This window comes from Monodon monoceros, unplaced genomic scaffold (assembly GCF_005190385.1).
Source record: "Monodon monoceros isolate NGI ecotype Baffin Bay Population unplaced genomic scaffold, NGI_Narwhal_1 Super_Scaffold_13, whole genome shotgun sequence".
Classification (NCBI taxonomy): domain Eukaryota; kingdom Metazoa; phylum Chordata; class Mammalia; order Artiodactyla; family Monodontidae; genus Monodon; species Monodon monoceros.
The window spans coordinates 22988056-23015051 of record NW_021703769.1 but is presented as its reverse complement, the minus strand read 5'-3'; the positions used below and the strand labels follow the sequence as shown (position 1 = coordinate 23015051).

General features: G+C 43.2%; 1 protein-coding gene across 4 annotated transcripts in view; it reads left to right on the top strand.

Annotated features, from left to right (window-relative positions):
- The window catches only part of PHF20 (PHD finger protein 20), a 138152-nt gene that overhangs the window by 76052 nt on the left and 35104 nt on the right, over positions 1-26996 (top strand). For all 4 annotated transcript variants that reach the window (XM_029219880.1, XM_029219879.1, XM_029219878.1 and 1 more), the window contains one exon: positions 18410-18688. In XM_029219880.1, the coding sequence (XP_029075713.1) occupies positions 18410-18688 (279 nt within the window). The remainder of the gene's footprint in view (positions 1-18409; positions 18689-26996) is intronic.

Sequence of the window (26996 nt, the reverse complement as noted above, 5' to 3'; positions counted from 1 at the left end):
GTTGTGGCGCACGGGCTCAGTTGTTCCGCGGCATGTGGGATCTTCCCAGACCAGGGATCGAACCCTTGTCCCCTGCATTGGCAGGCAGATTCTTAACCACTGCACCACCAGGGAAGTCCCCTTCTTCTTCTTTTTTTTTTTTTTTTTTTGGTCTTGATCAGATTCTGTGTAGTTAACATAAATGCAGTGGCAGAGCAGTTCTTTGAAAATAGTAAACTGAAAGTACTCAAGTATCATTCCTGGCTCATCCCTGGTGCCTTTATGTCTTCTGTTCCCCTGGGTCCAGAGTGTTATGCCTCAGCCATGTGAGGTTGTGGATACAAGGGCTCTCTCCTTTCTTGCTGAGCCTCCTCTCAGTGGCAGGGCTCCTCTCCTCAGCCTACTTTCTTTCCTGTGGGGGAAATTATTAGACTTGATGCGCAAATTTGGTGGAAATTTAATCTCAGAATTTAGTAGTCCATGTTTTGGCATGGAAAACTCTCTATAACAGCCATGTCCCTTAACTCAGCAGACTGAGCTCTTCATTATGCTGTCTTAAGGGTGGTGTTACATTAGACATCACTTGAAATTGGAAATGAATTGTTCCTACGCCACTGGGAAATATGCTGAGCAGATGAGATGAGTGAGAGGACTAGGTCAGAGGCTAAATCCCAGTGCTTGTTTTAAAGTTTTCACACACATACAGTTTCTGTCTCATGTCAGTTAATTTAGCTGTATCTCTGGTTTGTGGAGAAGATGGAAATAAGTTAAAGTGAGGGTGGCACAGGTGAGTCTTGGGAAAGATGACAGGAAGATTTTTTGTTGTCTTGCTTCTTTATGTTGCACATAGGATTTTCTGGGGAATAATTTTGAAACCACTGCAACTAACTGAAGCACTTGCCCATTTTCCAGGAGAGTGTATAGTAATGGTAATGGTCCAATTACCTGGATCTTGAGCTATGAGGAGTAAAAGCAGCATGGATCCCATTGCTGTTCTCTTCTGGAGTAGGCTCTAAGCTATTTGCTTTCATGACTTAAATGCCAGAGGGGAATGCAGTTGAAATTGTTCTACTTGGGTAAGCATTTGTGTATTCTGTAAAACAGAAATTAGAATAGATGTCTTTAGAAGTTGCAATCTCAGATTAGTCTCTAAATCTGGGCCCAGACTATTTGGTCATTCACAGATAACCAGGGCTGTTGGAAAATGGGCTGCCGTCCATTCATTCATTTCAGTCAGGGAATATTTAACAAGTACCTACTAAGTGGCAGACTCTCTTCTAAGCTGTGTCATTTGTGAATATTCTACATGAACCATAAAATGAACAAGAGAGAACACCCAATAGAAGTACAGGCTTATTCAGCTAATTTTTTTTTTTTTTAACTAAATACCTGTTAGAAATGGGGTACTACCACGAGGTGTAGTGTCCCATTGTTATGTTGTTAGTTATAAAATGAATAGGAAGTTATTTGTCACAATTATTAAATGTTTATAGATGATTTACTTGTAAATTAACCAGGTTAGTTTCAGTGTAATGCCTATAATAGTTCTTGCAAATGATTTATTTTTAAATTAACATGGTCCGGTTTAGTGTAATGCTTACAATAGTTTAGGTTTCAGACACTTGTGTTCTTCCATGTTTTCTTGAATAGGAGAGTCATTGACCTATAGCCATTGTAGTTTGGGGAGTTGGGAGTGTCTGTGGTCTGTCATCAGACATGTAGTGGTTGAACATTGGCTGAGAATTCATTGTTCTGGGGGTTAGAGAAATGAATGAGACATCTGGTCAATGTTCTTGTAGGTCTTTCTGTCCAGAGGAATGAGTAAGACTGCAGGTACCTGCATTACAAGAGAGACAGTTAAGGTGGTGTCATGAGAAATACTTAAAACTATGGGAGAGATAACTGACAGTGATAATGTGTGCCTGCCACATGGAAGTTGAACTCAGGATTAGCTTGTTGAGCCCTTACTATATGCCTTGGAGCTCTGCTGTCAGTGAATGGGGCACTCTTGGTCTTAGTGTTCATTAAATGCTCTTTGGATCTGACTGTGGAGAGAGGTGATACTTAGGTTGGTGGTTTGGGGGCAGGGGTGGAAGAATATCGAACTTGCACAGGGCCTTGAAGGATGAGTGTCACTTAGGTATTTGGAGATGGAGGCAGAGCAGTATCAACAGCATAATCATAGGGTGTTTTCTGAGACTATTAAGTGTGCTTTCTGACTTAATTGCAGGCTTCCTGAAGTGGGTTAAGGCTGAGCAGGTAAGTTTCTGCCAAACTGAGGTCAGTTGCTTTGAGTTGCTTTTCTGTTTATGGAGCTATTGGAAATGCTTCGTTTGCAGGATAGGGAAATAGCCATCAAATGTTCACTTGGATCTCTGTTGGTAAGGTTGCTTTCCTCCTACTTAGCTGTTCTGTGGCCTTAAGGCATTTTAAAGTATTTTTTTTATGAATTGTTTGACAGTAAGTTGCAGACTTTTACCTCTGAATATTTTGATGTATATTTCCTAAAAAATGAGGGCATTCTCTTATGTTACCACAATTATCAAAATCAGGACCTTATTCAAACTCCACCAGGGATTTCATTGGCACCTTTTACCTCATTTATGGAAGTGATCTTGTCTTCATTCAGCACTTTCTTTTATCGTAAGTTGCTTTTTTATATTCATAAATTTGTAGAGAAATCTAGAAAAGTACAAGAACAATGAAACTAACATTCATGTTTCCCACCACCCAGAACTGTTGGTATTTGGTCATGAGTGAGTGCCTCAGGTCCTTACTCTGGCCCGCGGTGGCCCTGCTTCTTCTGGCCACCTGTAACCTCTCCAGTTTCATCTTTCCTCAGTCTCTCTCCTTCCTGCTGCCTCTGCTCCAGCCACAGGCCTCCTTGCTATCCTGTAAGCACAGCAGGTACACTCTCACCTCTGGGCTTTCATTTAGCACGCTTATTATTATTATTTTTAAAATATTTTCTTGGCCGTGCCGTTACGGCATGTAGGATCTTAGTTCCCCGACCAGGGACTGAACATGCGCCCCTTGCATTGGAAGCGCAGAGTCTTAACCACTGGACCACCAGGGACATCCCTCAGCACACTTTTATTGAATACCTTTTATGCCCAGCCAGAGCAAAATGGATCCATTGGAAAACTTGTTTCATCAGTTAGTGGGTAACATTTATCATCAGATCATTCATTCAGCAATTGCTTGAGCATTTCTTAGGTACCAAAACTTTGAAGGGGGGTGAGAGGAATGCTGGAAGCATTAATGAAAACACAGAAAGATGAATAAGTTATCTCCTTGACCTCAGAGAGACACTTACAAGAATGGATCGTTCTGGGGCTTCTGTGGTGGTGCAGTGGTTAAGAATCCACCTGCCAACGCAGGAGACACGGGTTCGAGCCCTGGTCTGGGAAGATCCCACATGCCACGGAGCAACTAAGCCCATGCGCCACAACTACTGAGCCTGCGCTCCTAGAGCCCACGAGCCACAACTACGGAGCCCAAGTACCACAAATACTGAAGCCTGCACGCCTAGAGCCTGTGCTCCGCAACAAGAGAAGCCACGACAATGAGAAGCCTGCACACAGCAACAAAAAGTAGCCCCCGCTCATCACAACTGGAGAAAGCCTGCGCACAGCAATGAAGACCTAACACAGCCATAAATGAATGAATGAATGAATGAATGGATTGTTCTGGATACTTCCAGTTGACTAGTGGTGAATAGCATTATTGATTGATCATTGTCCAGCTTAAGCATTTCTAGATCTGCCATAATGTTGACAGCTTTTTCCAAACAAAATTTCAAGTACGTCCTAGTTTTTGATGCAGTGATTCTTTTCCAGCATATATGATCAGATAAAGAATCTATTTGGAAAATAAAGGTGAACAGGTATTTTAATATTTTCTAAGATATTAAAAGTTAAATCACATCAGTTAATCATTAGTATTCTTCATTGAAAAACAACATGGCAGGAACTTAAGATCATTACAGACTGTGTGCACTTAGTATGGTCATCACTATTGAGTCATAAGGAGACAGCAATGAAAGGTTTTATTTAATGATGCTTTTCAAAATTTAAATTTGATTTTTCACAATTAGAACACTAAGGAATACTAATTCTTTATAAGTACTACTTCTTGATGAATTTTCACAACTACTCTGATGTAAAGGCAGTTAGGACCCTTATTTAAAAATTATTAGGGCTTCTCTGGTGGTGCAGTGGTTAAGAATCCGCCTGTCAGTGCAGGGGACATGAGTTCGAACCCTGGCCTGGGAAGATCCCACATGCTGTGGAGCAACTAAGCCTGTGCGCCACAACTACTGAGCCTGTGCTCTAGAGCCCGTGGGCCACAACTACCGAGCCCACGTGCCACAACTACTGAAGCCCTCGCACCCAGAGCCTGTGCTCCGCAACAAGAGAAGCCACGACAATGAGAAGCCCGCGCACCACAACGAAGAGTAGCCCCCACTCACCGCAACTAGAGAAAGCCCACATGCAGCAGCAAAGACCCAAAGCAGCCAAAAATAAATAAATAAATAAATTTATTTTAAAAAAATTATTATATGAAGAGACGTTTTGCTGGGGTTTTTTCCCCCTGCATATTTCAAAACCAATATATGCTAGGAAAAATTAAAACTAAGTAAAAGGAAAAAAAAAGGTGAAAAGTCCTCCCTTACTCTTCTCACTCTTGAAGGAACCATGGAACAGTTTGATGTGTGGTCTTCCATCCTTCCACACATGGTTCTGCGCATATGCAAACATACACGTACCCATGTAGCTTTTCTTTTAAATAAATTTATTTTTTTTTAATTTATTTTATTTTTGGCTGCGTTGGGTCTTCGTTGCTACGTGCAGGCTTTCTCTACTTGTGGCGAGCAGGGGCTACTCCTCGTTGCAGTGGGCAGGCTTCTCATTGCGGTGGCTTCTCTTGCTGTGGAGCACGGGCTCTAGGCGCGTGGGCTTCAGTAGTTGCAGCACGCGAGTTCAGTAGTTATGGCACATGAGCCCTAGGGCACACGGGCTTCAGTAGTTGTGGCGTGCAGGCTCAGTAGTTGTGGCTCACGGGCTCTAGAGTGCAGGCTCAGTAGCTGTGGCGCACGGGCTTAGTTGCTCTGTGGCATGTGGGATCTTCCCAGACCAGGGATCGAACCCATACCACTGTGCCCCAGGGAAGCCCCCCATGTAGCTTTTTAAAAACACAATAATAGGGGGCTTCCCTGGTGGCGCAGTGGTTGAGCCGCAACTGCTGAGCCTGCGCGTCTGGAGCCTGTGCTCCGCAACAAGAGAGGCCGCGATAGTGAGAGGCCCACGCACCGCGATGAAGAGTGGCCCCAGCTTGCCACAACTAGAGAAAGCCCTCGCACAGAAATGAAGACCCAACGCAGCAAAAATAAATTAATTAATAAACTCCTACCCCGAACATCTTCTTAAAAAAAAAACACAACACAATATTAGAATCATATTCTTATATTAGTCAATGGCTTGTCATTTAAATTTATAGTATTTTTCCATGTCAGTTCATAGTTCTTTCACGATTACACATGACTTATTTTGTTGGGTGGGTATTCCATAATTTATTTAACTATCCACTGCTGAAAGACATTTAAGGTATTTCTAATTTTTCACTATTAATTCTCCCTGTTTTATAGAAGAGCCTAGTACTTGGCAAGAAGGGGTAACTTAGCCAGAGTTAGAGTAGCACATTTCCTAATAGCTGGGTCATTCTGACTCCCATCTTCTGACTGAGTACCTAATGCCATGTGATGAGATGCTGGGTGCTATATAAATCAAGTGATGTGAACACAGTCCCTGCCTTTAGAGAGGTTGCGCAGTATGTGACACAGAACTCGCGCTGCTCTCGAGGGCACTTGTTAAAGCAGTGTGTATACTCTGAGTAAGAGGCTTAGTAGGGTGGCCTACTAAGAAGAGCAGTGTGTGGTACAAGTGATGTCAGTACTCCAGGCAGGGTGGTGCCTTTGGAATTCTTTAATTTGAGGTGGGGAGGAAGTGTTGATTTGGAAATTGAATGCTTTTCCTGGTGTTTCTTTTGGAACATGGGCTTAGTGGTGAGTACAGGACATCCAGAAAGATTGCTGGGTGGGGGGGTGGGGGTTGTTGAGAACTCATTCACCAGGAATGTGTTATGTAAGTAAGCAGGAAGGAGGGCGGGATCATCCTCAGAAACATCCAGCGAGGCCCCCTGGAGGCCAGGATGCTGCTGTTTTAGTCATTGTTTAGAGGTTGCTGTCCTGAGCTGGTGCCAGTCTTGGAATTTCTAACTTGGGGTGGAGTCATGATCTGAGAGATTAGTGTGAAGGAGGCTCTTGAGCAGCAGGAGGAAGAGCTAGGAAGGCAACACTATCTAGTCTAGAGCGGAAGAGGGGCGTTAGCTACATATGGAGCAGCTTTGGCATTTGAGGCAGCTCTGCCATCTTGTGGAATAAATGCTCAGTGATTTTTGTGAGGGTTGAGTGTGGATAGCCTTGGCAGGGTTGCTTTCCTCACACTTAGCTATTCTGTGACCTCAAAGTATTTTTTAGATGTATTTTAAAGACGTTTTTATTTTGAAATAATTTAAGACTTATTAAAAAATTGCAAAAATAATAGAAAAAATTCCTGTATATGTTCAATCAGATTCCATGCTTAGTTGCTCTGCGCCATGTGGGATCTTCCCGGACCAGGGCTCGAACCCACGTCCCCTGCATTGGCAGGTGGATTCTTATCCACTGAGCCACCAGGGAAGTCCCTCTATGCATTTTCATAATAACTTTTTCCCCCTCTGTAACCATGCATGGGGTCATACAGTATGTACTGGGCAACTTCCTGTTTTCATTTAACAGTGTATCTTGAGATTATCCATATCAGTATCAGTAAGTACAGAGCTACTTCATTCTTTTAAATGAATAATTAGGATTACATAGTGCAGACTTCCCATAAATTATTTAACTGTTCCTCTGTTTATGGACATTTTGTTATTTTTTTCTATTTTATTTTTTTTTTTGCGGTATGCGGGCCTCTCACTGTTGTGGCCTCTCCCGTTGCGGAGCACAGGCTCTGGACGCTCAGGCTCAGCGGCCGTGGCTCACGGGCCTAGCTGCTCCACGGCATGTGGGATCTTCCTGGACCGGGGCACGAATCCGTGTCCCCTGCATCGGCAGGCGGACTCAACCACTGCACCACCAGGGAAGCCCCATTTTGTTATTTTTTTATTCTAAACATTTGACTGGACTAACTGAATATTTAAATCTGTTTAACATTTCTCTTTGGTTGCTTTTTGTTGCTTTGCAGCTGAGAAAGTTATTCCTTCACAGACCTGAAAAAAGTTTTATTCGTTATAGAATTTCAAGTACATGTCAAAAAGTATTAAAGTACTGGGGTAATGTGGTGTCTTTGTTGACAAGAATACCAACTGTATTAGGGGTCACTGCTGAGGAAACACAAGACGATGATCCTTATTCTCTGTCTGGAGAAGTGACAAACAGCAGATCCAGGAGCAGATCCGCAGTGCTAAAGGTGGGGTGCAGTAGATAGTCATTTGTGCCAGGAGTTGATAGCACGTGGTCCCTGAGAGCCAGGGCCATCTGGATGCCTTCCTGCATTCGGAGTGAGCTGGTTCTGAGTGGAAGTAAAGACTTGGCTGAGGCAGTGAGGAATGGCAGGGAGCGGGCACAGCCTGAGCAGTGGTGCAAGCTATGAGAGCATAAAGCAGATGCTGGGGCCAGCAATTGGCTGGAGTAGCTGCTGAGGGCTCATTGTGGATTAATTAATGGGAGATGAGTTTGGAAAGCAAGATGGTGCTTAGATTGACATGGGCTTAGAATTCCAAACTGAGTATTGCCAGCCAGAGTGAATACCATCATCATAGTCAATTCAGCTGTGAGGTTTTGAGGTACTGGCAGTGGGTATACAAAACAACTACTGAAGCCCGCATGCCTAGAGCCCGTGCTCCACAACAAGAGAAGCCACCGCAGTGAGAAGCCCGTGCGCCACAACAAAGAGTAGACCCCGCTTGCTGCAACTAGAGAAAGCCCACGTGCAGCAATGAAGACCCAACACAGCCAAAAATAAATAAATTTAATAAAAGGGGGGGTTATATAGGGCATTATTTCTAAGCCAAGTTTCAGAAAACATAGTTTAAAAACCTTTTTTATTATAAAGGTGATATATGCTTATCATAAAAGGGAAGGTATAAAGCATTGCCCCAGCAAATAGAAAACAAGAGAGCTTCTGATCCTACTCTGTGTTATCTATTGCTGTGTGACAATATTACTACAAACATAGTAGCTTAAAACAACATATTTATTTTCTCACAGTTTCTGTGGGTTGAGGAGTCTAGGCACAGCTTAACAGGGTTCTCTGCAAGGCTGAAATCAAGGGGCTGGCCAGGGCTGTGTTCTCATCTGAAAAATCTACTGGGGAAGGGTCTGCTTCCAGGCTCAGATGGCTGTTGGCAGCATTCAGTTCCTTGCAGGCTGTCAGACTGAGAGGTACAGTTTTATTATTTTTTTAAATACTCTTCTTCCTCCCTCCCTCCCTCCCTCCCTCTTTTCTTTCTTTTCTTTCTGTTTATTTATGGCTATGTTGGGTCTTCGTTGCTGCGCGCAGGCTTTCTCTAGTTGCAGTGAGCGGGGGCTACTCTTCCTTGCGGTGCCTGGGCTCCTCTTTGTGGTGGCTTCTCTTGTTGCAGAGCACGGGCTCTAGGTGTGCGGGCTTCAGTAGTTGCAGCTCGCGGGCTCTAGAGCACAGGCTCAGTAGTTGTGGTACACGGGCTTAGTTGCTCCACAGCATGTGGGATCTTCCTGGACCAGGGCTCGAACCCGTGTCTCCTGCATTGGCAGGCGGATTCTTAACCACCGCATCACCAGGGAAGTCCTGAGAGCTACAGTTTTTTAGTGGGCTCTCAGTTCCTTGCCACATGGGCTTCTCCATAGAGTAGGTCACAACATAGCAGCTTGTTGCATCTAGCCCGCAAGGGAGAGTGCCTGCTAGTATGATGGGTGTTACAATCTTACATAACATAATTATGAAAGTGACATGCTGTCACCTTTGCCTGTTCTATTAGAGGCAAGTTATAGGTCCTGCCCACACTCAAGGAGAGGGGATTACACATGGGCATGAATACCAGGAGGCAGGATTATTAAGAGACATTTTATAGTCTGTTTCTACCCTTCCCCCCCCAAAAAAAAGAAAAAAAAAAAGAGAACATTCCTTAGAGTTATGCCATTATTAAAAACAAATGCAAATTCTGTGGACCATTTTGCCCCTCATATACCAAGGTATAGTAGTAATTTGGGAGAGGCAAGAGCAGAGGGTGACTTGGGATTTTGAGCCTGGGAGCCTAGGATAGAACTCTATGCTTTGCCTCAATTCTTCCATACAAAAATCCTCAACATGAGGAAGAGCACAGCATTTAAATGGTAATACCCATAACTACTTGCAAATACTGATTTCCATACTACTTTCTAAAACAAAAATAAATTGGTGTCAGTAGTTTACCCTCTATCCCAAGGATAATTTGATTACCCCTGGCTTTTGAACCAGGCTCCCTGGAGGATTTTTTTTTTTTTTTTTTTAATTTATTTGGCTGTGTTGGGTCTTTAGTTGTGGCACGCGGGATCTTTGGTTGTGGCATATGAGATCTAGTTCCCTGACCAGGGATTGAATCCGGGCCCCCTGCATTGGGAGCACTGAGTCTTAACCACTGGACTACCAGGGAAATCCCACTCCCTGGAGGATTTTATTTACATATTTCCTGCCCTTTGTCACCTAGTAACTGCTCTCATGTTGACAAAGGACCATAGTATCCCTAGAGTGGATGATGTCATTTAGCTGGTGCCATCAGTGACGTATGTTCCAATGAACTGTCCTCCCATTGGGAAATAGACACTGCGTGTGAGACGTGGGATTTTTGTAGACTGTGGCCCAGCAGGCCCTTTTGGCAACCATTTCTCCTGGTTGCTTGACCGTGCTTCCATCACCATATTTCTTTTGTCACAGGAACACCATTCTGGGGAGGAGTGTAATATAATATATAACATAATTGTATTCTTTGTACTGTGAAATAATATGGGTATTATAACGTGGAAGAATAGGAAAAAAATCAGTTTTTTTTACCTTGGAATCTCAAATGCAAAATGGGTACCATTGTTTATATTCTTACTATTCTAAACAAAAAATACACTATTTTATATGTTATTCTTATATATAATTTTTTGCTGAAACTTTGTTTTGAGGGTTTTCTTTAGCATAGTTATGCTATGCATATTCTGTTTTAAAATTCTTCCTTTTAAAATTTAAAACAGGGCTTCCCTGGTGGCGCAGTGGTTGAGAGTCCGCCTGCCGATGCAGGGGACACGGGTTCGTGCCCCGGTCTGGGAAGATCCCACATGCCACGGAGCGGCTGGGCCCGTGAGCCATGGCCGCTGAGCCTGCGCGTCCGGAGCCTGTGCTCCGCAACGGGAGGGGCCACAACAGTGAGAGGCCCGCGTACCGCAAAAAAAAAAAAAAAGTAAAACATTTTTACTGGTTGCGTCATTTTGCTGTTCCTGTTGTGCTTTTATTAATTACTGCTAACACCTCAGTGCTTGATTAATAAAGTGGGGCAATTAGATGTTAAATTTTGTCAGGTCGTGCCCTGGTACATGGATCCCTGGCTGGGATTATGCATAACTTTGTTGGAAACAAACAACTGTGAGGTCAGTGCCAACCCAGATGACGGCTAATGTGTTCAAGTAACCTATTGCAGTTAGTAATAGGCTTTTTCTTCTAATACCTCGTGGAATCATGTGGGAGCCTTGTGAAATAAGTATTTTTATTCCCATTTAATGATAAGGAAACTGTCTTGGAGAGGCTAACTCTCTTGTTTGAAGTAGTAGTACACTGAGATGAGTACTGTAGGAGTAAAGAATGGAGCACATTCCTCATTTCAATATTTTAGAATAAGGAATGAACAGAACTAACTGTAATACAAATAGAAAGGGACAGATACTACAAGATTTATTTTCCATGGAGTACTTATGGGAATTCAGAGAAGGCAGGTTAGAGTGTTTTTTGCTCAGAGACCAAGGAAAAAGCATCGTACATGTAGGTGGTCCTTGAAGGCTGAACAGGGCTTGGTTTGCATGTGGGAGAGGCGTGCCAGAGACCTGCACTGGCTGAACTGGCAGGTTTCATTGTGCATACAGAGGGCTTATTTGGCTGCCATATGGGAAAATTAGGATAAAATTGTGAAGTCTGGAAAATGCAATTTTTCATATCTCTAAAGAATTTGTTGGGTTCAGCTTGCAAGACCTTCATGAAAAAAGGAGCAGTCACTTAAGTCTTGGGGTGTTTGATCTACTTCTTCATTTGTGAGTCTGAAGTTATAGTTTTATTTTCTTTTTTAAATATTTATGTTATTTATTTATTTTCCTTATTTTTTGCTGTGCCAGGTCTTTGTTGCAGCGCGCAGGCTTCTCTCTAGTTGCAGCGTGCAGGCTCCAGGGCACGTGGGCTCTGTAGTTTGCGGCACACGGGCTCTCTCGTTGAGGTGCGCAAGCTTAATTGCCCTGCGGCATGTGGGATCTTAGTTCCCTGACCAGGAATTGAACCAGTGCTCCCTGCACTGGAAGATGGACTGTTTACCACTGGACCACCATGGAAGTCCCTGAAGTTACAGTTAATTGTGTAATTTATCAGATTTTGTCACAGGCTATTATCCACAATTAATTTATACCCTCTTTGCTGATTGTCTCACCCTGATGCTTGTGTTGATTGTGTTTTCTCCACATTGCAAGGTAGGTTATATTTACTGGCTTATAATCAGCAGGGCTTGCATATCAATGAGTTATATATATACTTCACTGAGTTGAGTTTATGGGGGGAATCTTATTACTTCCTGAACTTCCGTGGTTGAAGATTCATAATTCTCAAGCCTTTCTTATTCCTTCAGACAAAAACCAGCAACTCGTTTTGTCTTATTAACGTTGCCATCTTGAAAAGAGCTCTTGGTTTGGCCAGGGGCTTCATGACAGTGACACCAGGTAGTGTCTTTTCTCTTGGGGAGTTTATCTGTTTACCTGAGCCTCTTTGATCCTAGTACCACCTCTGAGGCAGGTGGCCACCTGAGTGCCAAGCTTGTTTACCTTTGGAGGACCAGCTGTTTCCACTTTCTGCTTACCTGTGAGGAATCAAGGGTTTTGCTTTTGGGAGTGAAGAGTTTTTATCCTGCGAAACTAAATGTATTTCCTTTTGAGAGGCTTACTGGATTGGTAGACTATCTGTCTTAATCCATTTGGGCTGCTGTAACAGAATACCATATAGACTGGGTGGCTTATAAACAACAGAAATGTATTTCTCACAGTTCTGGAGTCTGGGAAGTTCAAGATCAAGGTGCCAGCAGATTGAGTGTCTGGTGAGGGCCAGCTTCCTAGTTCATAAACAGCTATATTCTCACAGTAACCTCACATGGAGGAACGGGGCAAGGGAGAATTCTGAGGTCTCTTTTATAAGGGCGCTAGTCTTATTCATGAGAGCAGTGCCTTTATGACCTAATCACTTCCCAAAAGCTTCACCTCCAAATACCATCACATTGGGAATTAGGTTTCACCATATGAATTTTGAGGGTCTAGTATAGCACTGTCAGACTAGGTATATCTTTATTTCAGCAGATAGTTCGACCATATCACTTTTAAAATCTATCTATGGACAAGGAGGAAATAGATATATGAGTGCATTGGTAATCTGCACAGGTGCAGTTCAGTTAGTTCAGGTAACTCTACCCAGAATGTACATTAATTGATTGGTGTCAGCCTGATGCTTGTTCTGAAGGCTGTCCTCAGCTCTGTCCTACTGGATCTTTATCAACAGCTTGGATAAAGACCTAAGAATACATAGGATTACAGAAACGAGTTATAAAATTCTTGGACTAAAATAATAAGATGGAGTTTATTAGGGTTAAATGTAACTTCCAGCATACAATTTGATAAAACTTTTGGGGGAAATGGAAATGCACTTGTGTTTTAAAAGGACAAACAGGACAAAGTTCAGGATTTTGGTGGATCAAGCTTGGTGTACTGTCCAGCACCACGTAATATAATATTTTTAAAAATTCTGGGGAGGCTGAATTAGTGAAAGTAAGATGTCCTGAAAGGTGGGGGTAATAATCCCACTGAATGGCCATGCCAGGAATCTTGTGGTTGGTTTTGGATTTCACATTTCTAGTAGGATGTAGACAAAACTGAATGCTTACAGAGTGATGTGTCTCCCAGCCAGAGCTTATGAGGGCTGGTCAAAGTAATGTTTCACTCTGGTTGATAATTATAATATTGGGTTGGCAAAAAAGTGCCTTTCGTTTTTAAGCAAAAATAAAAGACACATTTTTCATTTTCACCAAGAACTTTATTGAACACCATACTCACCCTTATGTTCCACTACCTTCTGCCACTTTTCAGGCAACTTCATAATTCCATCTTCCCCAAACTTTTTATCTTTTTGAGCAAAGAACTGTTCCAGGTGCCTTTTACAGTCTTCCAGGGAATTTTTCCATTAAGAGAATTTTGTAAAGACCATAATGGAAATCCGAAGGTGCAGTGTCTGATGAATATGGTGGACGAATCAGAACTTCCCAGCCAAGCTGTAAGTTTTTGCCTGGTCATCAAAGAAACAGGTGATCTTGCATTATCCTGATGGAAGATTATGCATTTTTTGTTGACTAATTCTGGACGCTTTTCGTCGAGTGCTGCTTTCAGTTTGTCTAATTGGGGGCAGTACTTGTTGTAGTTAATCGTTTGGTTTTCCAGCAGGAACTCATAATAGAGGACTCCTTTCCAATCCCACCATATACACATCACCTTCTTTGGATGAAGACCGGCCTTTGGTGTGGTTGGTGGTGGTTCATTTTGCTTGCCCCATGGTCTCTTCTGTTCCCCATTATTGTATAGTAGGGGGCCCCAATTCCCGGGCCGCAGACTGGTACTGGTCCGAGGCCTGTTAGGAACTGGACCACACATCAGGAGGTGAGTGGCGGGCAAGCGAGCAAAGCTTTATCTGCTGCCCTCATTACTGCCTGAACCATCAACCCCCACCCCCCACCCCAGGTCTGTGGAAAAATTGTCTTCCAGGAATCCAGTCCCTGGTGCCAAAAAGGTTGGGGGCTGCTGTTGTACAGTATCCACTTTTCATTGCCCATCACAATTTGTTTTAAAAACGGAACATTTCCATTATATTTAAGTAGAGAATCGCATGCAGAAATACTGTCAAGAAGGTATTTTTTGCTTAACTTATGTGGAACCCAAACATCAAAGCGATGAACATAACCAAGCTGGTGCAAATGATTTCCAGCGCTTGATTTGGATCTTTTGAGTATCTCGGCTATCTCCCTCGTGGTATAACGTTGATTGTTCTCAATTAATGTCTAGATTTGATCATTGTCAACCTCATTTCAACTGGTTTGCCTTACCGTGGAGCATCATATAGTGAGAAATCTCTAGCATGAAACTTCGCAAACCACTTTTTTTTTTTTTTTGCGGTATGCGGGCCTCTCACTGTTGTGGCCTCTCCCGTTGTGGAGCACAGACTCCGGACGCGCAGGCTCGGCGGCCATGGCTCATGGTCCTAGCCGCTCCATGGCATGTGGGATCTTCCCGGACCGGGGCACGAACCCGTGTCCCCTGCATCGGCAGGCGGACTCTCAACCACTGCGCCACCAGGGAAGCCCTGCGCAAACCACTTTTGACACGTTCGATCAGTCACAACACCTTCTCCATACACTGTACAAATCTTCTTTTGCGTTTTAGTTGCGTTTTTACCCTTCTTGAAATAATAAAGCATAATATGCTGAAAATGTTGCTTTTTTTTTCCATCTTCAGTATTAAAAATGGCTACACAAAAATTCATCAGTTTTGATAAGGTTTTTTGTTTAATGCATGCTGATATGAACAGCTGTCACATACAATCTAGCAAAATTGTTTCGTATGAAGTTAAAGACAAGTGCAACTAGAGCCATCTTACAGAAAAAACCGAACGAAACTTTTGGCCAACCCAGTATCTGTCTCTTGCCACATTCCATAAATGACATAAGCCTGTTTATCAAGATTATTTTATATTTGAAATAATATATATACATTCTTTTCTAAATATTCTTTTTTTAAACTTCTACTAGTCTTTATTAAAAGGAAAACTATTATCTGAAAACAAAGACCCAATGTAGTCTCAGGCTAAGTCTCATTGACAGAACCCCTCAAGCTACAGCCCAGGCACCTAATCTTGGCACTACAGTGTTGTCCTTGACTCTGCCCTCTCTCTTCCCATCTCAAACTCTGGGGATTCGCTTCCTACCAGGATATTCCTCTCCAGCCAGGCAAGATATCTCAGCCTCCAGGACCCCACCCTTCCTGCCAGGATGGTGGCCACAGGGTCATCCCCCTATCCCCGCCCCCTACACACCCAGTCAAGGTGACTGCTACACACGCGGGGCCATACTCTCAAATCCAGATGTCTTCATTGTCTTGTCAGCACCCTGGATACACTTGAAACATCTTTAAAGTCTCCAGCCCATTAACAATAGGGTCACTACAACAATAAGGCAGATGCAAACTCCTCTGAGCTCAGTGTGGTGGCGTACAAAGCTCCTAAAATCCGAGACTTAGGTTCTCCCACCCCACGTCACTCCCTGGGGCATAAGAACTACTACTCATCCCTCAGGCCTCAGCTCGAAGGTTTCTTCTCTAAGAAGCCTGCCCGGCACTCGACAGGCCGAGCCGGGCGCCCTCTCCTGGGGGCCCCGTGCCCCCTCAGTCTGGGCAGAGATGACACCCGGAGTCGGCAAGTGTGCCCGCCCCGGCCCCTTCCAGGGCCAGGGGCTCCTCGGGTGCAGGAGGGAAGCCGAAATGCGCAGTTACGGCGTTCACGTGCTGGGCCTGCGCGGGATTGGGTGCCTGCTCCTCAGACGGGAAGACTTTAACTCCATGAAGATAGGAGTCCCCCGGTGGCCCACAGGCCTTTTTCCCGGCGCTTCCTGACGCCTAAATATTCTTTTCCATTCTAGTTTATCCCAGGATATTGAACAAAATGATAACTATATAGTAATAAGAGCTGATATTTATCGAACACTTATTATGTGCCAGATGTTTTTCTAGAATCTTTGCACGTAATTCATTTAATTCTTACACCTCAGTGAAGTAGTTACTGTTATTACTATCTCCACTCTGCACATGAGGAAACTGAGGAGGCAGGAGGAGTAATTAGAGGAGCCAGGATTTGAACCAGGCTGTCCAGCTGCAGAGCCCACACTTTTAACCACCATCCTGTCTTTGCCTTATGCAAATGGCCCGTGTGTGTACACAAGGGTGCAAAGGTTTTCAATAGAAAGAGTGGCAGTTCTTCATGGAATTGGTTCAAAGTTCTCATTTTTAACTTTTTTTTTTTAATTCAAAGGTATTTGTATTTTGGCATTCTTCTTTTCTATTATAAATAAGTTGATCACAAACAGGGCTTCAAACACAAGCCAAAGGATGGCTGAGTTTACTGTAGCTGAACTTGACTGCTGAGGTCCTCAGGTGATAGTAGGCAGGGTTGATGCTCTCTGACCTCCTCGGACCTTAGCTTTCTTCACACAGTGGTAAGTGGAGTTTTCTGCAGTGATTTTTTGAAACAGTGTCAGATGGAAAGGGAACTGTTAGGTTCGACCATATGAAATGGCCAATATCTAATCTACAAAAACGGCAAATTCTATGGTTCAACTTAATAGACCGAAGGGGAGGAAGTTCCACAGAAACTGTTTGTATTTTAAGAAAGAATTTTAGGATGTATTGGAGGTTTGAATTTTGAATTTCTTCACTGACTTTTTTGTTTTTCCTGTACAACTATTTGTGTGAGAAGTATGTATTCCATTTCATTTCATGTTACTTTTTCTTAACTGTATCTGATTTGAACCTCTTTGTTATGTCTCTTGTCATGGATAGAAAGTGATTTAAGGCATTATGCTTTGGGATGTGTATGTGTATATAATTTGTTACTTGTTTAAATGCCTATGTAACAGAATCCGTCAGATTATCAAGCCTACCAGTTTTATGTATGTATGTATGTATGTATGTATGGCTGCGTTGGATCTTCGTTGCTGCATGCAGGCTTTCTCTCACTGCAGCGAGTGGAGGCTACTCTTCGTTGTGGTGTGCAGGCTTCTCATTGCAGTGGCTTCTCCTGTTGCGGAGCACGGGCTCTAGGCGTGTGGGGCTCAGTAGTTGTGGCTCATTGTCTCTAGAGCGCAGGCTCAGTAGTTGTGGCGCACAGACTTAGTTGCTCTGCGGTATGTGGGATCTTCCTAGACCAGGGCTGGAACCCATGTCCCCTGCTTTGGCAGGCGGATTCTTAACCACTGTGCCACCAGAGAAGTCCCAAGCCTACCAGTTTTATAATCATACCCTAGTGCTGATTTTGAAGTGTAGAGGATGATTCAGATTGAGCTTAATAATTTTTTTTAATTCCTTCTGATTATGGAATGGTACTTGAAAAAGTAATCATAATATTTACCAAAAGTTCAGCATGCTATTCACTTCTAATGGAAATTGTGTCATTGCATTTAGGAAAAATTTGATTCACTCAAGAAAGTTCTGTCCATTCAGGATATTCCTGGGTGACTTAATCTGTAGAGTAGGAGTGATTTGAGTTTATGGTGATTGCTCTCATTAGGGTGAGGGCATTGTGAAGGGAGGCTTCAATAAACTGAGTTTCTAACACTCATGAATTCCTTGTGACAGCATTACTTTTTGTCATTGATTCATGACAGACCATTGCCTTCAGTTTATTTGGTTTGGGGAGAGGGTGTCAGCCTTTTTTTTTCTCTTTGAATTTGATCATTGAGTTCTCCAAGTTTTCCACATGCCTTCCAGCTCCATTCAGTTGGTTGTCTTTTTTTCCTCCTCTTTTCTGAATCTTCTTGATCAGAGTACACGGTAGTGAAATCTCAAAAGCGCAATACTAAAAGCTTTGTAATAGTTACTCTCCTTGTGCAAAAACCATTGTAAGATCCTTTCAGCTTCATAAAGAGATCCCACCAGAATATTCTCTAGTCTTGTCTACACAAAGGTATCGGGATGGTAGAAAGTCTGAATCTGGTTCAACCTATGAATAACAAGTGCTAGGTTGGATCCCTGATTTTTTTTTTTTTTTTTAGGATTTTCCCTTGTTCTTCTGAAACCCTGAGAACTTGTGTGGCTGCTTTAAAAAAGAAAAAAAAAAGTTGATCTCTTCTTTCAAAAGATGAATCACAGTTGAGTCTCTGTTATTTACCCTGAAGTTACACCATTCTTTCAGACAGCAGTAGTCATTGATGTCTCCGTCTACATACGCATGCTGCGCTCTCACTCTCTGTTGCCATGTGTTGTGTTAACGCATGTATTGTAATAGTTCGAATAAGCATGAGGGATCTTTGTGTTTTGTTTTTTTTTTTTCAGTAACAAATACTTGTAAGAAAACAGATGATTTTGTGACATCTAAAGCACCAGCTGTCGACCTAGATCACAAGTTTAGGTGCAAGGTTGTGGATTGTTTAAAATTTTTCCGCAAAGCCAAACTGTTGCACTATCACATGAAGTATTTCCACGGAATGGAGAAGCCACCAGAGCCAGAGGAGAACTCAGGAAAGAGGCATGTCCAGACGAGGGGCTCTTCAGCTTCAGACAAGGCCAGCCAGGAGAGCCTGACCAGGAAGCGGGTCTCGGCCAGTTCCCCAAGTAAGCATTTTGGTTCTGGGTTGTATCTGTACCACGAAGGGCTGACACAGAAAGCGGGTGTTAGGTTGGTCTGGTCCAGTTGAATCCCTCAAAATTGAAAATGACAAGCGATCCTCAGGAATTGCCTTGTGGAGTTGCAGGCTTCTTAGAGGAAGTAGAAATGCCTGACTCTTATTCTTACCTCCACGTCTTGCTGCTCAAGTTGACCCTTGACAAAGTCACTTAGCCTCTGAAGGTCTTGGTACTCTTGGTATGGAGTGGGAACAATCAAGGAAAGGGAGCTCTGTTAGAAGCCAGCAGGAGAACCAGTGCTCAGAACAGCATGGGTGCAGTCATCCCATCCCTGCTAACAGGACAGAAGAACTAAGAGGTGATGTGGGATTCTCCTTCTGGGTCCAATTTTGTCATAATTGAAACCGAAGATATTTTCTAACAACACTGTTTATTTTACATAGAAACTACAGTGGTGGTAGTAAGGGTTACCATAAAATCTCATGTTCACGTTTTATTCTAAAACTTACAGAAATTGAAGAATTACATGTTCCTTGGGAGTTTCAGAATAATTAATGAGTTTCCAGTAAATTCTACAAGCTTCCCAGCTTCGTTTTACCTGAAATTGTAACATCACTATATATTTTTTGGCTTGAACTTCTCTGTTAAAATACATAGGCATTAGATGGTGTATGGAACTCCTGGGACATCTGACAGTGTTCCCAAGGGAGTACAGAGTTGGGTTTCAGACAGCCGGTCAGGGCCATGCAGACTAAGGTGATCTCTGACCCTGTGAGAGGTCAGTTCTTAGCCAGGCTGTGAAGACATAATGTGTCAAGTGGCAGTTTCTTAGTCATATGTGCTGCATTATCCGTTAGAAATATAATGTGAGTCAGCCTGTAACTTTTTCTTGTAGCCACATTTTAAAATGTAAAAAGAAACAGGTGAAACTTCTTTCTTTTTTCCTTTTTTAATATTTATTTATTTGGCTGAGTTGGGTCTTAGTTGTAGCACACAGGATCTTCGTTGTGGCACACAGCCTTCTCTTTAGTTGTGGTGTGTGGGCTCTGGAGCTCGCAGGCTCAGTGGTTGCAGTACATGGGCTCTCTGGTTGTGGCGTGTGGGCTTAGTTGCCCCGCAGCATGTGGGATCTTAGTTCCCCAACCAGGGAACGAACCCACGTCCCCTGCATTGGCAGGTGGATTCTTTACTACTGGACCACCAGGGAAGTCCCTGAAATTTCTTTTAATAAATTTTGTTAACTCAAAATATCCAAAATACTATTATTTCAGCATGTAATCAGCATAGAAATTACTATTTAATAAGCTATTATATATTCTTTTTCTTGTATTAAGCCTTTAAAATCCAGTATGTGGGACTTCCCTGGTAGTACAGTGGTTAAGAATCTGCCTGCCAATGCAGGGGACATGGGTTCAAGCCCTGGCCCGGGAAGATCCCACATGCCGCAGAGCAACTAAGCCCGTGCGCCACAACTACTGAGCCTGTGCTCTAGGACCCGTGAGCCACAACTACTGAGCCCGCGTGCCACAACTACTGTAGGCCATGTGCCTAGAGCCCCTGCTCCACAAGAGAAGCCACCACAATGAGAAGCCTACGCATTGCAGCGAAGAGTAGCCCCTGCTCACCACAACTAGAGAAAGCCCACCCACAGCAACAAAGACCCAACGCAGCCAAAAATAAACAAATAAAATAAATTTAAAAAAAATCCAGTATGTGTTTTACATTTACTGAACATTTCAGTTCAGACTAACCACATTTCAGGTGCTGGTAGCTGCATATGGCTGGTGGCCACAGAATTGGCCCACGCAGCTCGATTACTAGCTGTAGACTAGCTGTAGGCAGTCTAGCTGTGCACTTGGTGAGCCCAAGTATTGAGCTAAAAGGAGCTGCCTGAGGAAGGCCAGCTGGCCAGTAGTCCCCCAGGAGGGGCTCCCCATGTGGGCTGCAGGACATGGCAGCACTCTCCACCTTAGTGACTTCACCAGAGTCCTGCTCAGGTACCCACCAGTGGATTGATATCTCTCAAAGCCGGGTGGTCTGAATCAGATAGCAGTAAATGATGCTTAATGCCAGGTGCCAGTTATTTATTTAAAACGAAGCCAACAGCTATCAAAACTCCTCTGTCTAGCTTAGACCTTGTTTATTGAGCATTGGAGCAGAGCACTGGAGTTAGAAATGCCTCAGGCTAAGATAGATTGACTTCTTCATTCAACGACTATTTATCGAATGCCTCCCTTCTGGAGAGTAAAAAGGAAACCTAGGTCTCATTCTGCCTGGTGCTCTTGGTTGTGGGTATTCCTGGCACAAAGAAGAAAGGACAGGCTCAGTTGTTAGATGGGACCATCCTCTTGCCTGGGCAGTGCTTGTTTTATTAGGGCCGCTGATTCCTTAGGGATGTTAATAATGTCTTACTGGCCAGTCCCACTGGCTTTGGTGGCCATTCTGTGTCCTTTAGATAAGCTTATATCTCTCTGCCATTGAATACATGGTTCATTCTGGGGGCAAGCTTATTTTTGAGAACTTGAGAGAGACCTGCCAATGAGATCCTTTCCTCCCCTCCATGTGTCACCTGGCCCAGGTCTCACCTGGAGCAGTGGCCAACTCAGCTGCCTGGGAGTCACTGGATGACTTGTTAAAAGTACAGATTTGGGCTTCCCTGGTGGCGCAGTGGTTGAGAGTCCGCCTGCCGATGCAGGGGACGCGGGTTCGTGCCCCGGTCCGGGAAGATCCCACATGCCGCGGAGCAGCTGGGCCTGTGAGCCATGGCCGCTGAGCCTGCGCGTCCGGAGCCTATGCTCTGCAACGGGAGAGGCCACAACAGTGAGAGGCCCGCGTACCGCAAAAAAACCCCAAAAAACCAAAACAGATTTATTGGACCCAGCTTTACAGCATTCCAATTCAGTGGCTCTAAGTTTAGAATCTGTAGTTTTTGTACACGCTCCCCCCCCCAATATAAAAGTGACGTATGATTGCGGTAAAATCCATACAAAAGAATACTAAGGGGAAAAGCCTCCCTCCCACTGGTAGCCCTCCCTCCCTTGCAGATATACCTATTTTTAACAAACTCTTTTATAACTTTTCAGATATTTTCTGTGCGTATCCAAACTGCACATTTCTTATATGTCTAATAGAAAATATCTTTTTATACAGTTGGTATCATATGCAGCTTGCTTTTTTCATTAAAGATACCTTGGCCCTCATTTCATGTCAGCATAGATATGTGGCTCTACCTCATTTTGACAGTGGCCATTATTTCATTGTATGGGTGTACTGCACTTTAAACATTTTCCTACAGAAAATTATGATTCACTGATTTTTTCACTCTTACCAAGTGCTAAAGCAAAGTAAACCTTCCTGAAGATTAATTTGCTCTTGTGTATGAATAAATTCATGCGATAAGTTCCTGGAGGCGGGATTTGCTTGGGAAAAGGGTATGCATATTTAAATTTCTGATAGATGATGCCAAATCACCCTTCAAAGAGCTTGTACCAGTTTGTAATCTCCCACCAACTGGTTATGCACACCAGTTTCTTTACAATCTTATCAGTATTATCAAATTTTAAATTATTGCTAATCTGATAGGTAAAAAATATTGTAGTGCCTTTAGTCTTTTATTTTAAAACTTCTGGAATATTTTAAATATATAGAAAAGTACACAGGATTATATATAGCAAACATGTATGCATCTAACCCCCACCTACACTTAAAAATGTTAACATTTTGCCATATTTCCTTCAGATTTTTTTTTTAAGGGAAACAAAACACTAGGATGAGGTACAAACCCCCTGAATTGCTTTTCCTTTCTTTCCCTTTATGCTTTCCCAAATACATGCATATATGTTGAGAAATAATGTATAGTATTTAAAAAAAATTTTTACTGGAGTATAGTTGATTTACAATGTTGTGTTAGTTTCTGCTGTACAGTAAAGTGACTCAGTTATACGTATACATATATCCACTCTTCTTTAGATTCTTTCCCCATATAGACCATTACAGAGTATTGAGTAGAGTTCCCTGTGCTATACAGTAGGTCCTTATTAGTTATCTGTTTTATATAAAGTAGTATGTATATGTCAGTCCCAGTCTCCCAATTTATCCCTCCTCTCCATATAGTATTTTCGAGTGTTATTAACATTTATATTGGCAAATGATAGAGTATTTTATGTCTTTTAAAAATATGTATAAATAGTATCATATTATACTTAGTCTTTTGGAACTTGCTGCTTTTTGTTTAGCATTATGTTCGTCTTCATCCCGGTTGAAACCTGTAGGTGGATCTCGTTGATTCTTCAGCTGGTGTATTGTGGGGTTTTGGGCACGCCCATCCGCCCTTGTAGGTGTAACTTTTTTTTTTTAAACAATAGTTAAGTATGCCAGAGTTTCTTTAACCCCTTCCTACTCAGGGTCATGAGGTTTCTAGTTTTTTACTTTTGTAGATGATGCTTCAGGGACTGCCTGTGTACACATCCCCTGTGCGTGATCATTTCTTTTGAGTATTTACCTAGAAGAGGAATTGCTAGATGGAAGGGTTTTAGTTAATGTACCAGAATGTACTTGAAAATGGTGGTTCTGACTTCAACATTCCTGTCAGCTCTGTGATTTGTCTATATCCCCACTAGCTTTTGGTATTATCTGACATAAGTTTGCCCAATCTTAGGAATTTGAAGTGATTATCTCCTTGTTTTTCCTCAAGGAGAAAAACGTTTGTTTTGTACTTTTTAGATGAGAGTCGTAATTGTTACAAACCTCCCCTGTTTCTGCTGGGCTCCCACTGCAGCGCCATTCTCGGACAGCCTGAGAGAGGAAACCGTGATGTGAGAGATTTGGTCTGCTCTGAGGACGGTTCTCTCTGAGCCCCTCTCTCTATGGATTGGCCTGGCTTGCTGGTTGGCTCTGGTCAGCTGACCTCTGTCTTTAGTCTGCACCCTCCCCTCCTCCTTCCCTTTTCAGTGCTGTGGTGGAAGGAAGGAAGGAGCAGTGGTCGGGGAGCCTGAAGGTCTGAGTTTGAGACCCAGCTCTGCCACTCAAAGTTCTGTGGTATTGATTAAATCCCTCATCTTCTAGTATGTAACATGGAGGTTAAACTACTTGCCCCCCCAAAAATGCTGGGAAGGTCTTTATGTTAGGCATTTAAAATTATTTTGAAATGTGCACACATGTTCAAAGCAGCACTCTTCTTAAGAGCCCTAAATTGGAAACAGCTCAAGTGTTTATTCACAGTAAATAAATGTGTGAAGAATAAATCGAGTAAATAAATTGTGGTGTCTTGATACAGTGGAATACTATACAGCAGTGAGTGAATGAGCTACAGCTATACCCACCAACATCTCACAAATATAATGTTGAGCCAACGAAGCTAACATAAACTCATATATATGATATGGTAGATATGTATATAAGGTTCAAAAACAGATTAAAATGAGTCTGTTATGTTTGGGGTCAGTACAGTGGTTATCCTTGGGGGTAGGTGGATGAATGACTGAAAGTGGGGCAGGAAGGAGACTCCTGGGGTGCTGGGGTTCTGTTTCCTTATCCGAATGGTGATTATAACAGATAATCATGCTAATTGTCCGAGGAGGCACCTTGCCCTGAGTACAGGGTGGGTGTTCCTGCACAAGAGCGTGTGCGGACCTCTTGTTTGGTTTTGGAATTCCTGATTAACTACACTTGAGGGTCTTGATTTGTGTTGAGTAATATGAGCAGGCTTGGAGTCAGCACACCTGAATTTGAATCTAGCCTCCACCGCTTGCTTCCTCTGTGACCTTGGGCAAAGAACTGTGAGCTTCAGTTTCTCCATCTGTGAAATGGGGATACGTACCTACCTCAGAACTTTGTTACATTAAATGACCTAATGTAAAATGCTTAGCACAATGTCTGGCCTACAGTAAACTCTTAATAAATACTAGGTCTTTATCTTAGTGAAAACATTAACCCAGGCAGTCAGAGAGCTGAGTTCTAAACTCATCTGACCTCTGATAAGCTGCAAAACCGATAGACAAGGTGTTGCCATGTTGATAAAATGAAGAAACCTGAGTGAGTGATTTTCTATTTTTATGTACTGCATTTGGGTCTCATACCAATATACCGACATGGGATTTCTAAAATTCTCTTTCAATACAGAAGGATCCCTTTCACTGGGGTTTGGAAGTCCCTTGGTGAATTGGGGAAATTTGCCTGACAGGTTTTAAAATAACAAGATCTGCTATGGGAATACTCGCCAGGCTGGCAGGGGTGGACAGTTACAAAATGCTTTAGGGGGAACAGAAGGGTATTTTAAATCCCTGTGTTTTAACTTGTTACCCCCCTGCTGGTCCTTTGTAAAACCGGTCAATTTGGTGGCTTAGCACAGGCCTCTCACCCATGTTGGGGTGTAGCCTGGTCATTCCTGTACCCTCTCAGATGGAGAGCAGGTTTGTGCAGCCAGGAAGGGACATTTCCCCCCTACCCCTACGCCCCCATGTCAGGTGGACACAGACCACACAGACCCTTTCACAGCTCTCCCGGGCCTGATTGCTGAGATTGCCAGCAGTTCCCAGGCTGAAGCAAACTAGACCATTCATCTTGCTGTGCTCTAGCTGGGAAATTAAAAACCTGGCCACTCGTCCTGCCTCTGCCACTAACCAGCAGGAGCCTCAGTTCTCACCATCTGTGAACTGGGGTCAGTAGACATGTTCAGCCTTCATCACATCGCTGGATATCAATGAGAGCAAACACAGAGGCATATTCAGCATATTCCATAGGCCGCAGCCCTCCAGAAGGCACCCCCTGTTCCAGGCATTGCCCTCACTTTTTTCACATCAGAGTCTCCCGTTTCCTCATGGATTTGCTGCATACTTGACTAACCTGATGACTAAATTTCTTAAGATTTGAAAGAATAAAACCAGCTAAACAGATCATCTGTTCTCTCAGCACATCTAGTTTTCACCTCAACTTCTAAGAAAGCTCTTATCTTTAGGGGTGGAATTTCAGACAGTGGGGGGAGTTCAAGTGGGGAGATGTTTCAAGGTGAGACTCTGACACCAGGCAGCTTGTGTCCTAGTTCACAGGCAGTGTGAACTTGACGCTGTGCTTAAGTGAAAATCAAAATATTACAGAATGTGTGCTGCTTGGGACAGCACAATTACTGTACTGTAATTGGGGACAGTTATTTGGGGACAATTACTGTAAAAAAGTACTCCCTTTATGCCAAGTACTCTGATTATGGGAACTTGGGTTCTAATAGATTTCTCAGATGGAGATTTCTGGGGCTTCTGGTCCAGCAGGACCAGAAAATGCTCTGCAGAGATTTATTTTTTGGCCTATCCTCCCCAACCATTTTCCTGCTGGTAAAGTTAGGCAGGAGAAGCAGTTCTGGTCTGAAGTCCACAGACTCTATCTTAGTAGCAATTCTGCTCCTGTTCACTTGTGATCTGAGCTCTTCACAGATCTGATTTCCTCCTTTCCAAAATCATGATGTAGGACTAGGTATGAATGAGGCAGGGCTCTTTCATGTGGGGAGAAAAGCACATAAACAGTTACAGTGAGGACTACTAAGTTCTATGTAAAGAACGCGTGAAGTGTTGTGGGAACACATTCAGATTTTGCCTGAAGAGCAGGGGCTGGGATGTCGAGAGGAGGAGGTGACATTTGAGTTAGGCCTTAAAGTATGAGGGTAGGTAGGGGGTGAACCAGAAGGCAGGGGAATAGGAAAGGGATCCCTATGCTGGGAACAAGCAGAACAAAGTTCAGAGGCATTGAGAGGAACAAACTGTCATGGTTGTCTGTCCCTAAGGTACCCCTTCTGACTCTGGCCTGCAGATGTTTCCTTTTCGCTCAGCCAGGCCTTTAGTCATATAAGTTAATTTGGAAGGTCAGTTTAGATTTGCTTTTCCAAATGAGGTTTCATAGAATACCAGAATCCATTTAGTAAATTCTCTTCCAGGGGTGAGCTTAGGCTTCCTTGGTGCTTGTGTTTGATTCTGCATAGGTGAGTTCAGTCCTGAGTAGAGGTTTGCTGCAGAAAGAATATTTGAGGATCAAAGGGAGGCTCACCTGTGCTCATTACCTATTGTTACATCCATTTCATTCGTATTCTCACTCTGGGTAAACCTTGGCTTTAGGCCGAAAGGAGCCTTGGAGCACCAGAGTGGACAGTTCTTTGTATCTTTTCTTGTGGTTCTAGACTGGCCTTCTCACAGAACCGTGCCCTCTCCCCTTAAAGGGAAGGGAGAAATAGGAGTTTAATTAGGATATAGATTATGGTGCCTTAAAGAGAATACCAAAGAAGCTGGCTTAAGACAGAGGTTTATTTCTGTCT